Source organism: Dipteris shenzhenensis, chromosome 9 (genome assembly GCF_047967505.1).
Source record: "Dipteris shenzhenensis isolate YYH24624 ecotype China chromosome 9, Dip_SZ_1.0, whole genome shotgun sequence".
Taxonomy (NCBI): domain Eukaryota; kingdom Viridiplantae; phylum Streptophyta; class Polypodiopsida; order Gleicheniales; family Dipteridaceae; genus Dipteris; species Dipteris shenzhenensis.
The window spans coordinates 2470877-2483709 of record NC_141604.1 but is presented as its reverse complement, the minus strand read 5'-3'; the positions used below and the strand labels follow the sequence as shown (position 1 = coordinate 2483709).

Sequence of the window (12833 nt, the reverse complement as noted above, 5' to 3'; positions counted from 1 at the left end):
ACCTAATGCATACCACGAATGAGCGCACTGCTCAAACTGCAACCAGAGTGATCTGCATAAGGTATGCTCAAGAAATCATAGTCCTACGGTAATGAGCGCTACTGAAAATAGAACCTGAGATGCTTCAAAACATGGGCACCATTGCATAATCGGACTCAGCAAGAAAATCTGCAAATATCTCTCTTCTGCCAGAACTCCAAAATCCCAACCGATGAGTGAGAAATGGGAGTCAACACTTATCCACTGCCATGTGGCATAAATCTAAGCTTTCAAAACCTTAGTATGAAAAATGCATAATAGAGAGACAAAATCGAATACACAGAGATTTATTACTCTGAAAATCCTCCACCGAATCACACAAGAACTGATAGGTAGGGGTTTTTGGGCATCCGGAACGCAATGGGACAGATGGTTTTGGAAACCGTGGTCTCAATCACTGGGTCCAACACACGGACTGAAAAACGTTTTTGGAAACAGAGCTATCTATAAACTCCCCCGGAGTGCGAATGATGAGCAACATAGAAGTTTTAGGACCTCCTGAGTCCACCGGAACTGACAGATCTGCAAATGGTTGCTCCAAACTTGAGTTCTAACACCCGGGCAAAAAACGCAGGAACTGACACAGTGAGTCAGAAATCCACTGAAATGATCCCAGATTCAAGAATGAAGGTGTTTCCAAGCTCCTGAAGTAATGTGGACACCAATTTCCAAAGGTTCCTCCAAGGTCTCTGCACACTCGGATGCAAGTAAAGTCACCCACAAAGCTTTCCACAAAGCTTCTCCTTCCTCCCACAGAGCTGCTGAGCTTCCAAGCATTCACACACGCTCAGCTAGATCACCCGGGCTCTGATACCAGTTGAGAGTGCTCTCAACAGAAGCAAGAACGGAAGAAGGAGAGAGAGAGGCAGAGAGAGACAGAGAGCCACACAAGTTTCGGTGGGTGCAGAACCACCCTAATCTTCTTTTTCATTCATTTATATATGTATTTGAGTATTGTACATAACTGGGGTAAAGGCACAGTGACCTTTAACCCCCACAACCGGTGGAGAGATTAGCATACTCACATAGAGATTAGCATCAGTGCCCTTCTCTAGAAGATCAGGTGAGAAAACTCTCATGTGATAACTTGCACATAAGGAGAATCGAACTTCTGCCATTCTCCTCAACATCATGGAGGATGGCACCAGTGGCATTATCCTCAAACTCTCACGGAGGATGGCACTTGTGCCATTTTGAACAAACTCACAATCCATGTGTTCAATGGCATTTGTGACACTCTTCATAACATCATATTATGTTAGAGAATGGCACGAATACCATTCTTTATTATAACCATCTTAACTTTGATAATGTGTATATTTGCTTACTATGTGGGTGTAGTTTTTCATAATGCATATATAAGTTGCTTCGCCTTGGTTATTTTGTTAATAGAAGTTGCATTGTGGTTGTAATATTTCCTACTACACTTATGATTTTCTATTATACATTTCATTGTGTCCTTGGTTCTTTTATTAATAGAACATTGCAAGAATGGCTAGCAAGGGAAAGAGAAAGGTTCGAGAGGTGTCAGTTTATGATGGAGTTAGTTCTAGAAGAGGATGGTTTTTGGATATATACAATAATGAACTCCAAAAACTCTGTAAAGTGCATTGTTTTGTGAACATCCAAGGAATAGCTTTTGAAGATGTTGGACAAGTTAAAGAGATGGAGGATACCGAGAAAGACAACGTTCCTTGTCTCAAAATTCATACATTGGGTGGCAATGTGTATCAATTAGATCCTGCTTGTTTTGATCATGCGAGGATGAATGCTATTGGGGAGGACATGATGATATCTAGGGGTTGGAATAATGAGACAGAAAATTATACCAACCAACATATATTAGAAAGCTTTGATTTGTTAACAAAAGGGATAAAGCAAGATAAGAAAAAGAGTAGAAAAGTTTCGAAAAGAACCAAGAAAAGTGATGTTGAGGGATCAAGCTCTCAAGTGTCGCATAACACATTGAAAGAGAAGGCTAGAGAGACCAGTGAGGAGGAAACAACAAGTGAGAAGGAAATAAGGTTAGATGGAAAAACAAGCATTGTGGATGAAGCAGCTAAAGATAAAGAGTCAACTTTAGGAGGAAAACAGGGAGGTACGGGAATAATCACTAATGGAATTAGAAGTGGAGGTGATGCAACGAGGAGTGGTGAGACACTGTATATAATAGGACATGGTGAGAAGTCATCTGAAGCAACTATCATCCTATGTAAGAAAATCTAGCCAGATGTTGACTTTAAGGCACTACAAAAGAAATTGGAAAGGAAGGACACAAGTATGATACGCTTGATGGAGTACGTAGATTACTTCCCATTTGGTTTGGAGTTTGAGGTGTTGATCCCAGTGATGAATTGCTTTAGAGCACCAAGCCAATATGTGTACAGGACATTGACCCTCAACTATGTCAGTGACTTGGTCAAGAGTTTTGCAATGAATGCATGACCTCTTGCAACATGTGCATATCTTATGCCTTACCACACAGGCACAAATACTCTGATATGCAAGGAAGAGATAAAGGTGGAAAAGTTAAAGGAGTATAACTATTGGATTCTCATAGGGTAGCATTCAATTTATGCTGCAAGGATGTTTATAACTAAAGCATGTGGAGCCTAGCCTTCAATCAATGAACAGGTTTCTATATACAGACAATTGTTGTCAATGCACCAATTGAAACAAGTTGTAAGATATCATCAATGGCCAACATGGAGGCACAGACCGTTTTGAAAAATCAGCCATATATCGATATCTTAAAACACCTAAGGGCATAGTGGGTTGCATTCGGATGACCAAAGAAACCAGCCCAAGGCCACCAAGGGAGAATGGCAGTGGTGCCAATCTCATACCATGACCTGAAAACATGCACAAGGAATCCTAAACTCACATGTGCATTGGCACTTTTGCCATTATCCTACTGCAGCCAATCAAATTAGTGGAATGTCAATGTAGAGGATTAGTTTGTCTAGATTACCACTAGTGGAGAATGGCAGTGATGCCAATCTCATGCTGGCACCTACATAATAACACTGAGATCATCAAACTCACATGTGGAATGGAATCGGACACCATTCTCCTATGATCACTGGAATACCCCTCCTAGAATAGTAGCGTAAACATTTGTACAAGTGGAGAATGGCAGTGGTGCCAATCTCTTATTAGGCCCTAAGAAATGGCAGTGAGAAACCTAAACTCACATGTGCATTCTTCTATGTAGTGACCACAGTCTCTGAGTGTGTAGAGATCATATGGAATTGTGTCAATTTGTGTGGAGAATGCCACTAGTGGAGAATGGCAGTGGTGCCAATCTCATACCATGACCTGAAAACATGCACAAGGAATCCTAAACTCACATGTGCATTGGCACTTTTGCCATTATCCTAATGTAGCCAATAAAATTAGTGGAATGTCAATCTATAGGTTTAGTTTGTCCAGACTACCACTAGTGGAGAATGCCAGTGATGCCAATCTCATGCTGGCAACCACAAAATGACACTGATATCATCAAACTCACATGTGGATTGGAATCAGACACCATTCTCCTATGATCACTAGAATACCCCTCCTAAAATAGTAGGGTAAACATTTGTAGAAGTGGAGAATGGGAGTGGTGCCAAACTCTTATTAGGCCCTAGAAAATGGCATTGAGAAGCCTAAACTCACATGTGCATTCTTCTATGTAGTGATCATAGTCTCCGCTATGTAGAGATCTTATAGAATTGTGTCAATCTCTATGGAGAATGCCACCAATGGAGAATGGCAGTGGTGCCAATCTCATACCATGACTTGGAAACACACACAAGGAATCCTAAGCTCACATGTGCATTGGCACTTTTGCCATTATCCTACTACAGCCAATAAAATTAGTGGAATGTAAATCTATAGGTTTAGTTTGTCTAGACTACCACTAGTGGAGAATGGTAGTGATGCCAATCTCAGGCTGGCAACTACATAATGACACTGAGATCATCAAACTCACATGTGGATTGGAATCAAACACCATCCTCCTATGATCACTGGAATACCCCTCCTAGAATAGTAGGGTAAACATTTGTACAAGTGGAGAATGGGAGTGGTGGCAATCTCTTATTAGGCCCTAAGAAATGGCATTGAGAAGCCTACACTCACATGTGCATTCTTCTATGTCGTGATCACTGCCTCCACTGTGTAGAGATCATATGGAATTGTGTCAATCTGTGTGGAGAATGCCACCAGTGGAGAATGGCAGTGGTGCCAATCTCATACCATGACCTGAAAACATGCACAAGGAATCCTAAACTCACATGTGCATTGGCACTTTTGCTATTATCCTACTGCAGCCAATAAAATTAGTGGAATGTCAGCCTATAGGTTTAGTTTTCCTAGATTACCACTAGTGGAGAATGGCAGTGATGCCAATCTCATGTTGGCAACTACATAATGACATTGAGATCATCAAACTCACATGTGGAATGGAATCGGATACACTCTCCTATGATCACAGGAATACCCCTCCTAGAATAGTAGGGTAAACATTTGTACAAGTGGAGAGTGGGAGTGGTGCCAATCTCTTATTAGGCCCTAAGAAATGGCATTGAGAAGCCTAAAATCACATGTGCATTCTCCTATGTAGTGATCACTATCTCCGTTGTGTAGAGGTCATATGGATTTGTGTCAATCTCTGTGGAGAATGTTACTAGTGGAGAATGGCAGTGGTGTGCACAAGAAATCCTAAACTCACATGTGCATTGGCACTTTTGCCATTATCCGACTACAGCCAATGAAATTAGTGGAATGTCAATCTATAGGTTTAGTTTGTCTAGACTACCACTAGTGGAGAATGGTAGTCATGCCAATCTCATGCTGGCACCTACATAATAAACTAAGATCATCAAACTCACATGTGGAATGGAATCAGTCACCATTCTCCTATGATCACTGGAATACCCCACCTAGAATACTAGGGTGAACATTTGTACAAGTGGAGAATGGCAGTGGTGCCAATCTCTTATTAGGCCCTAAGAAATGGCATTGAGAAGCCTACACTCACATGTGCATTCTTCTATGTCGTGATCACTGTCTCCACTCTGCAAAGATCATATGGAATTGTGTCAATCTATGTGGAGAATGCCACCAGTGGAGAATGGTAGTGGTGCCAATCTCATACCATGACCTGAAAACATGCACAAGGAATCCTAAACTCACATGTGCATTGGCAATTTTGTCATTATTCTACTGCAACCAATAAAATTAGTGGAATATCAATCTATAGGTTTAGTTTGTCTAGACTACCACTAGTGGAGAATGCCAGTGATGTCAATCTCATGCTGGCAACCACGAAATGACACTGATATCATTAAACTCACATGTGGATTGGAATCAGACACCATTCTCATATGATCACTGGACTACCCCTCCTAGAATAGTAAGGTAAACATTTGTACAAGTGGAGAATGGAAGTGGTGCCAATCTCTTATTAGGCCCTAGAAAATGGCATTGAGAAGCCTAAACTCACATGTGCATTCTTCTATGTAGTGATCACTGTCTCCGCTATGTAGAGATCATATGGAATTGTGTCAATCTCTGTGGAGAATGCCACCAGTGGAGAATGGTAGTGGTGCCAATATCATATGATGACCTGAAAACATGCACAAGGAATCCTAAACTCACATGTGCATTGGCACTTTTGCCATTATCCTACTACAACCAATAAAATTAGTGGAATGTAAATCTATAGGTTTAGTTTGTCTAGACTACCACTAGTGGAGAATGGTAGTGATGCCAATCTCAGGCTGGCAACTACATAATGACACTGAGATCATCAAACTCACATGTGGATTGGAATCAAACACCATCCTCCTATGATCACTGGAATACCCCTCCTAGAATAGTAGGGTAAACATTTGTACAAGTGGAGAATGGGAGTGGTGGCAATCTCTTATTAGGCCCTAAGAAATGGCATTGAGAAGCCTACACTCACATGTGCATTCTTCTATGTCGTGATCACTGCCTCCACTGTGTAGAGATCATATGGAATTGTGTCAATCTGTGTGGAGAATGCCACCAGTGGAGAATGGCAGTGGTGCCAATCTCATACCATGACCTGAAAACATGCACAAGGAATCCTAAACTCACATGTGCATTGGCACTTTTGCTATTATCCTACTGCAGCCAATAAAATTAGTGGAATGTCAGCCTATAGGTTTAGTTTTCCTAGATTACCACTAGTGGAGAATGGCAGTGATGCCAATCTCATGTTGGCAACTACATAATGACATTGAGATCATCAAACTCACATGTGGAATGGAATCGGATACACTCTCCTATGATCACAGGAATACCCCTCCTAGAATAGTAGGGTAAACATTTGTACAAGTGGAGAGTGGGAGTGGTGCCAATCTCTTATTAGGCCCTAAGAAATGGCATTGAGAAGCCTAAAATCACATGTGCATTCTTTTATGTAGTGATCACTATCTCCGTTGTGTAGAGGTCATATGGATTTGTGTCAATCTCTGTGGAGAATGTTACTAGTGGAGAATGGCAGTGGTGTGCACAAGAAATCCTAAACTCACATGTGCATTGGCACTTTTGCCATTATCCGACTACAGCCAATGAAATTAGTGGAATGTCAATCTATAGGTTTAGTTTGTCTAGACTACCACTAGTGGAGAATGGTAGTCATGCCAATCTCATGCTGGCACCTACATAATAAACTAAGATCATCAAACTCACATGTGGAATGGAATCAGTCACCATTCTCCTATGATCACTGGAATACCCCACCTAGAATACTAGGGTGAACATTTGTACAAGTGGAGAATGGTAGTGGTGCCAATCTCTTATTAGGCCCTAAGAAATGGCATTGAGAAGCCTACACTCACATGTGCATTCTTCTATGTCGTGATCACTGTCTCCACTCTGCAAAGATCATATGGAATTGTGTCAATCTATGTGGAGAATGCCACCAGTGGAGAATGGTAGTGGTGCCAATCTCATACCATGACCTGAAAACATGCACAAGGAATCCTAAACTCACATGTGCATTGGCAATTTTGTCATTATTCTACTGCAACCAATAAAATTAGTGGAATATCAATCTATAGGTTTAGTTTGTCTAGACTACCACTAGTGGAGAATGCCAGTGATGTCAATCTCATGCTGGCAACCACGAAATGACACTGATATCATTAAACTCACATGTGGATTGGAATCAGACACCATTCTCATATGATCACTGGACTACCCCTCCTAGAATAGTAAGGTAAACATTTGTACAAGTGGAGAATGGAAGTGGTGCCAATCTCTTATTAGGCCCTAGAAAATGGCATTGAGAAGCCTAAACTCACATGTGCATTCTTCTATGTAGTGATCACTGTCTCCGCTATGTAGAGATCATATGGAATTGTGTCAATCTCTGTGGAGAATGCCACCAGTGGAGAATGGTAGTGGTGCCAATATCATATGATGACCTGAAAACATGCACAAGGAATCCTAAACTCACATGTGCATTGGCACTTTTGCCATTATCCTACTACAACCAATAAAATTAGTGGAATGTAAATCTATAGGTTTAGTTTGTCTAGAATACCACTAGTGGAGAATGGCAGTGATGCCAATCTCAGGCTGGCAACTACATAATGACAGTGAGATCATCAAACTCACATGTGGATTGGAATCAAACACCATTCTCCTATGATCACTAGAATACCCCTCCTAGAATAGTAGGGTAAACATTTGTACAAGTGGAGAATGGCAGTGGTGCCAATCTCTTATTAGGCCCTAGGAAATGCCATTGAGAAGCCTAAACTCACATGTGTGTTTTTCTATGTCGTGATCACTGTCTCCACTGTGTAGAGATCATATGGATTTGTGTCAATCTTTGTGGACAATGCCACCAGTGGAGAATGGCAGTGGTGCCAATCTCATACCATGACTTGAAAACATGCACAAGGAATCCTAAACTCACATGTGCATTGGCAGTTTTGCCATTATCCTACTGTAGCCAATAAAATTACTGGAATGTTAATCTATAGGTTTAGTTTGTCTAGACTACCACTAGTGGAGAATGGTAATGATGCCAATCTCATGCTGGCAACTACATAATGACACTGAGATCATCAAACTCACATGTGGATTACATCATTGCATGGCACAAAACCAACTAATCCAATAAACAACGTTGCGAAAAATCCTTCCCACCCCCATTGTCATGCCACATTCATCCATTGCAAAAGATCCTTTCCACCCCTCTTGTCATGTCACATTCATCCATGCAACACCCTCTTAAATAATTTAGCCCTAGATTCCAACTAGCTAGTGTTTTTGTGACTTCAATTATCTTACCATAGTAACTTGTAAAGATTATCAAACTCCAAGTTATTTTTTAAATCTTTTCAAATCCACCTTTATTTGATCAACAAAAATGCCCAAAAGTGGCATCCCCACATAGTTTTAACTATCTCAAAGGTAAAAAAACCAACAATAACTTGCTCTCGAGGTTCACTTGTCACTATGCACAATTGCCATCCTAACTACATCAAGGTTCACCAACCTATTTTTAAGAGCTCCACTTTTCACCACATTGACAGAATCTTCACCAAAATCCCAAGCACTCCTAAATATAGGCAGTGGTAATACAAAACAATAAAACGCTTACGGCACCTTCTCTTGTGACACTATCCCTAAAAGCTCACAAAAGTCCAAACGGGCTCCATGACATGCACGTACATAAACTCATAAAGTCTCGATACATTCAGTTACTGTATTAACCTTTGGATTAGCATATGATACATCAAGCCCTTAAGTCTTGATACATTCATTATTGTATCAATCTTTGGACTAGATAAATGATGAATACATTAAGTGGTCCTCGCATATTGAACCTTTTAGAGAGAGGAACCCATTTAGGTCCCCTTGCTGTAGAAGTACCAACCTTTTGCAAAGCTGACTTGGATGCAAGCGGATGCTCTCCTTAGAGTTGATATCTATTTGTCATTCTAAAGTGATAGCTGATTCAGCAGCAACATTAATTAATGTCCCACCCATTTCATGCAACATTACCAAAGTCGTATCCTCTGCCAGCCCATTCACATAATGTTGCCGGCAAACTGGCATGTATACATCTGCACCGCCTACTACTTCTGTCTTTTGTTCATCTGTTTTCCTATAAGTAAAATATGCGGCACTACCACATACATTGCATCGAGACGATAATTTCACGACAGTATCTGCAATAGGTATTAAGTCTAAAGTTGATCCGAAGGTTTTCCTGAAAAAGAGGCCACCAGAAAGAGATTAGAAATTATGCATTCATATATATATATATATATATATATATAGAGAGAGAGAGAGAGAGAGAGAGAGAGAGAGAGGGGGGAGAGAGAGAGAGAGAGAGAGAGTAATCAGAATGCACTGTGTAGAAACGTGAATTCGGTTGGACCACACATGCAACTTGATCTAAGCAATGTTAAAAAGCTTGGAGAAAGTCAACTCATCTTAATACACAACCCTTTACGTCAATTCACCTTCTATTTTCACATATCTAAAAATCACATCCATTGATATTACAGCAAAATCATGTTATTACCGTATGATACCCAAAAGGAAAACCCAAGACTTAAAAGCACAAAGCATCCTCAACAGCTATAAAGAGACAAACTGCATAAGTACAAACATATACCACCATATGGAGACACAGAGAGAGAGAGAGAGAGAGAGAGAGAGAGAGAGGACCTCAAAAAATCACCATCCAAGCCTGCAACTACAATAGTTTTTCCCTCATTATCAGCAGCAGCTTTACAAAAACTATAGAGATCTTTAAAGAATTGGGCTTCATCAATACCTATCACATCCAACTGCACAGGAAAAAAAAGGTCAATTTTCCTTTCTTCCTACGCAGTATTTTTCTGTGAGTCAGTTTGAGAGACGATGTATCCAAGGCTTTCCAGTAGAAAAAGAAATCTGTCAGAAGGCAACACAAATTGTAAATTCAGAGTATTTTGTAGACGACTTGTACTTAAACAAATGACAAATGCAGAAGAATGTCTTATTCTTGAATCTTATTACGCACCTCTGCATATGCATTATCTCCAATTTGGGACCTGAAAGCTTCAAGGCTTGGTACGGCCCAACAAGGCATGTGCATGCCATCATGAGATATCACAGCGGAGAGCCCATATCTTGTATCCTTATCTGATTTTACCAGTGCTGCCCTTCTGCAAGAAACGATGACAAATGTCCATGAAGCAAAATAGTTATTGCTAGATCGTAGCATAAAGTTGAGAGCCTTTTGAAAACACGTTTAAACCAAGAAAAGAGCATCTATAAAATGGTGTGACTTCTAATTATTCCCAAAGCCCATCACTCTTTTGACAAATCATGACACGTAAGGCCTGTAAAAATGCGACTCTTTCAAAATAAATTTTAATGTGTTTCTATCCAAATCCCATCTTGCATCCACACATCTTTATTCATTTGTAGCTGTTCATACATAGGCCCTATTGTAGAACATTTATCATTTCGGTAAGCAACGGTTCACCTCGTAATTATACCATTGATGATGGGTATTATTTTTCATGCGCCTTCTTTCTTAGTACAGCAGCTCTTGAATGCATTTGATAATTCTCGGTTCTGAAGAGCCTATACGCAGTATAAGGGAACATCGGTTCTGAAGAGCCTATGAAACTAGACCACCAGCCCATCTGCTCTTCCAACTTCCAGCAAGACAGCAGCCTTTGTCAGCAGACTTGGAAGAGCCATGACCGACCAGTCGCCTTGGAACAGATTCCAGCAACCCCTCGTTGAACCCCTTTAACCCTGAAGTCTTCATGTATGCCCTTGGGTTGCATACATCGTGCTCTTTCTTAGCCTAAGTTGCTCTACCGTGGATTTTGGGGTGATGTTTGAAGTCATAACATCAGTCCCCTTGATTGTACTTCAGCTCGGACTATCGTGCATGCATGAGTTTAGAAGTACCTTCTACCTTGGATGCACTTTCAAGCTTAATTGTACTGAGCATGTGTGGATACATAACATGTCATAAGCATTCCATGCATGGTGCACTCTACTTAGGAGTTCCTTACCAGTTAGCAAGGCTGGCATTCTACCTACAGTACTAGTACTTAACCTCTTTTAGCATTTCAACCAATTGAACATTTGCAGATATGACCTAACATTTCCAACCAATTGAAGTTCTTAATCTATGGTCGGTCAATAAAGCGAGAGACCATCAAGGTCTATAAAAGCTTCTAAGCGGCTCTTGCAGTCGTCAACATCAATTCTTCTTATTTGAAAAAATTCCATTAGTCGTCCTTGGCGATCAGTTGAGGGTTGGTCATCGTGATCCACTGCCGCTTTACAGGACTTTTCCCCATTACATCAAGGATGATACACATAGACTATAACCCCCCATTCTTGGGTCCATTTTTGTTGGGGAATCGGAGCACCATATGGCAGCCAGCCACCGGCGCCATGTCGGTCAGCACTATGGCCAGTTTCGTAGTGAAGACTGCCCCACTCTGCAAGTGCGTGCCAATTGGGAACAAATCGGATCAGCCGAAGATGCAGAGCCTGCAGCCCTTAGGAGAAACACGTTCAGTAGTACAGTAGAGTACTTCCAGTTTGACAGGCAACAATACTGCCTTCAAAGAGGAGCCATTTGGACGCAACCACGCGATTTATCTTCGCATTCCTCTCTCCTTTCATGTCCGTTCAAGCAGTTCCTCCGCCAATTTAGAATCATCACAATTGTACCATAATCCCCCAACAATGAGCCACCGTTGATTGCTTTCACTATAGAATGAGAAAAGCACATGAAGAAGGCATAATATCGTCTATTGAAAGTTTCATTATTGCTAACGTGAGTTTCGACCGTCTGCTTAAGCGCCTTTTCCATTTGAATCCTCTCTCTCTCTCTCTCTCTCTCTCTCTCTCTCTCTCCCCTAGCTTCGCTTAGTTCGCTACATTCTTGTGGAGGTGACAAGATACGCTCATTAGCAGTTGCCCTCTTTTACGATGAAAGTTACAATGTCGCATTGTAAGGTAAGAGAGGCTGTCAAACTGGAAAGCTGAAGTTATCCGATCGGCGAACAGCAGAGGCTAAAGGGCGTAAGAGCTTGCACAAGGAAGAGAAGCAAAGGCTAGTCTTGGGAGAATGCTACTGCAAATTTGTAGTTAACCAGCAAGGAAAGAACAGTGCGTACCTGCCTGAGCTGAGCTCTACTTGGACTCTCTTCAAGAGAGCGGTGGTCTTGCCTGCGAACATGGGGCCTAAGATGAGGTGAATACCTCCAGGACGGGGAGGTCTGATTGATTCCATGAGAGTTGAGATGGAGAGGCAGACGAGGAAAAACTGAGTGAGAAGAGGAAACCCGCATTATATTTTCAATGGCTTGCTTCCCCGTTTGTCAACCTATATCCCGACATTTCCTTTGTAGTTTCAACTTTATACATACCTTTGCAGTCCACTATTCTCCTTTTTTCCCGCCCAATCAGCATCCCCTTTTGAAGTTCACAATTGACGTCCAAAAAAAAACACCACGAATTGGATGCATAGCATGGAAAAGAGGGCAAAAAGCGGAGAGAGAGAGAGAGAGAGAGAGAGAAGGGGGGGGGGTTGAACGATTTCAGGGAAGATATTAGAAAGTGAAAGTTGGACTAATCATAAAACGCCATGCGCTCACGTACACCTCGCGTAAAAGGAATTAATTTTTGGAAATCAAAATTCTACAATTTTCCCAAACAATTACTAAGCCCCACCCCTTTTGGGACACGCAACAAGAGCTCGCCTCACATTTTTGGCCTGCACCCAAGGGGTAGGT

The 12833-nt window shown here is 41.3% G+C and overlaps 1 protein-coding gene across 1 annotated transcript; it reads right to left on the bottom strand.

The window, feature by feature from the left end:
• Window positions 1–8545: 8545 nt before the first annotated feature.
• Window positions 8546–12385, bottom strand: LOC147898069 (thymidine kinase-like). Its single transcript, XM_087379549.1, has 4 exons — window positions 12216–12385; window positions 10085–10229; window positions 9748–9869; window positions 8546–9283 (listed from the first exon to the last, which is right to left on the bottom strand). Exons 1-4 carry the CDS (start codon window positions 12329–12331, stop codon window positions 9007–9009), a joined length of 660 nt encoding a protein of 219 aa, XP_087235675.1. The 5' UTR covers window positions 12332–12385; the 3' UTR covers window positions 8546–9006.
• Between the last annotated feature and the right edge of the window lie 448 nt (window positions 12386–12833).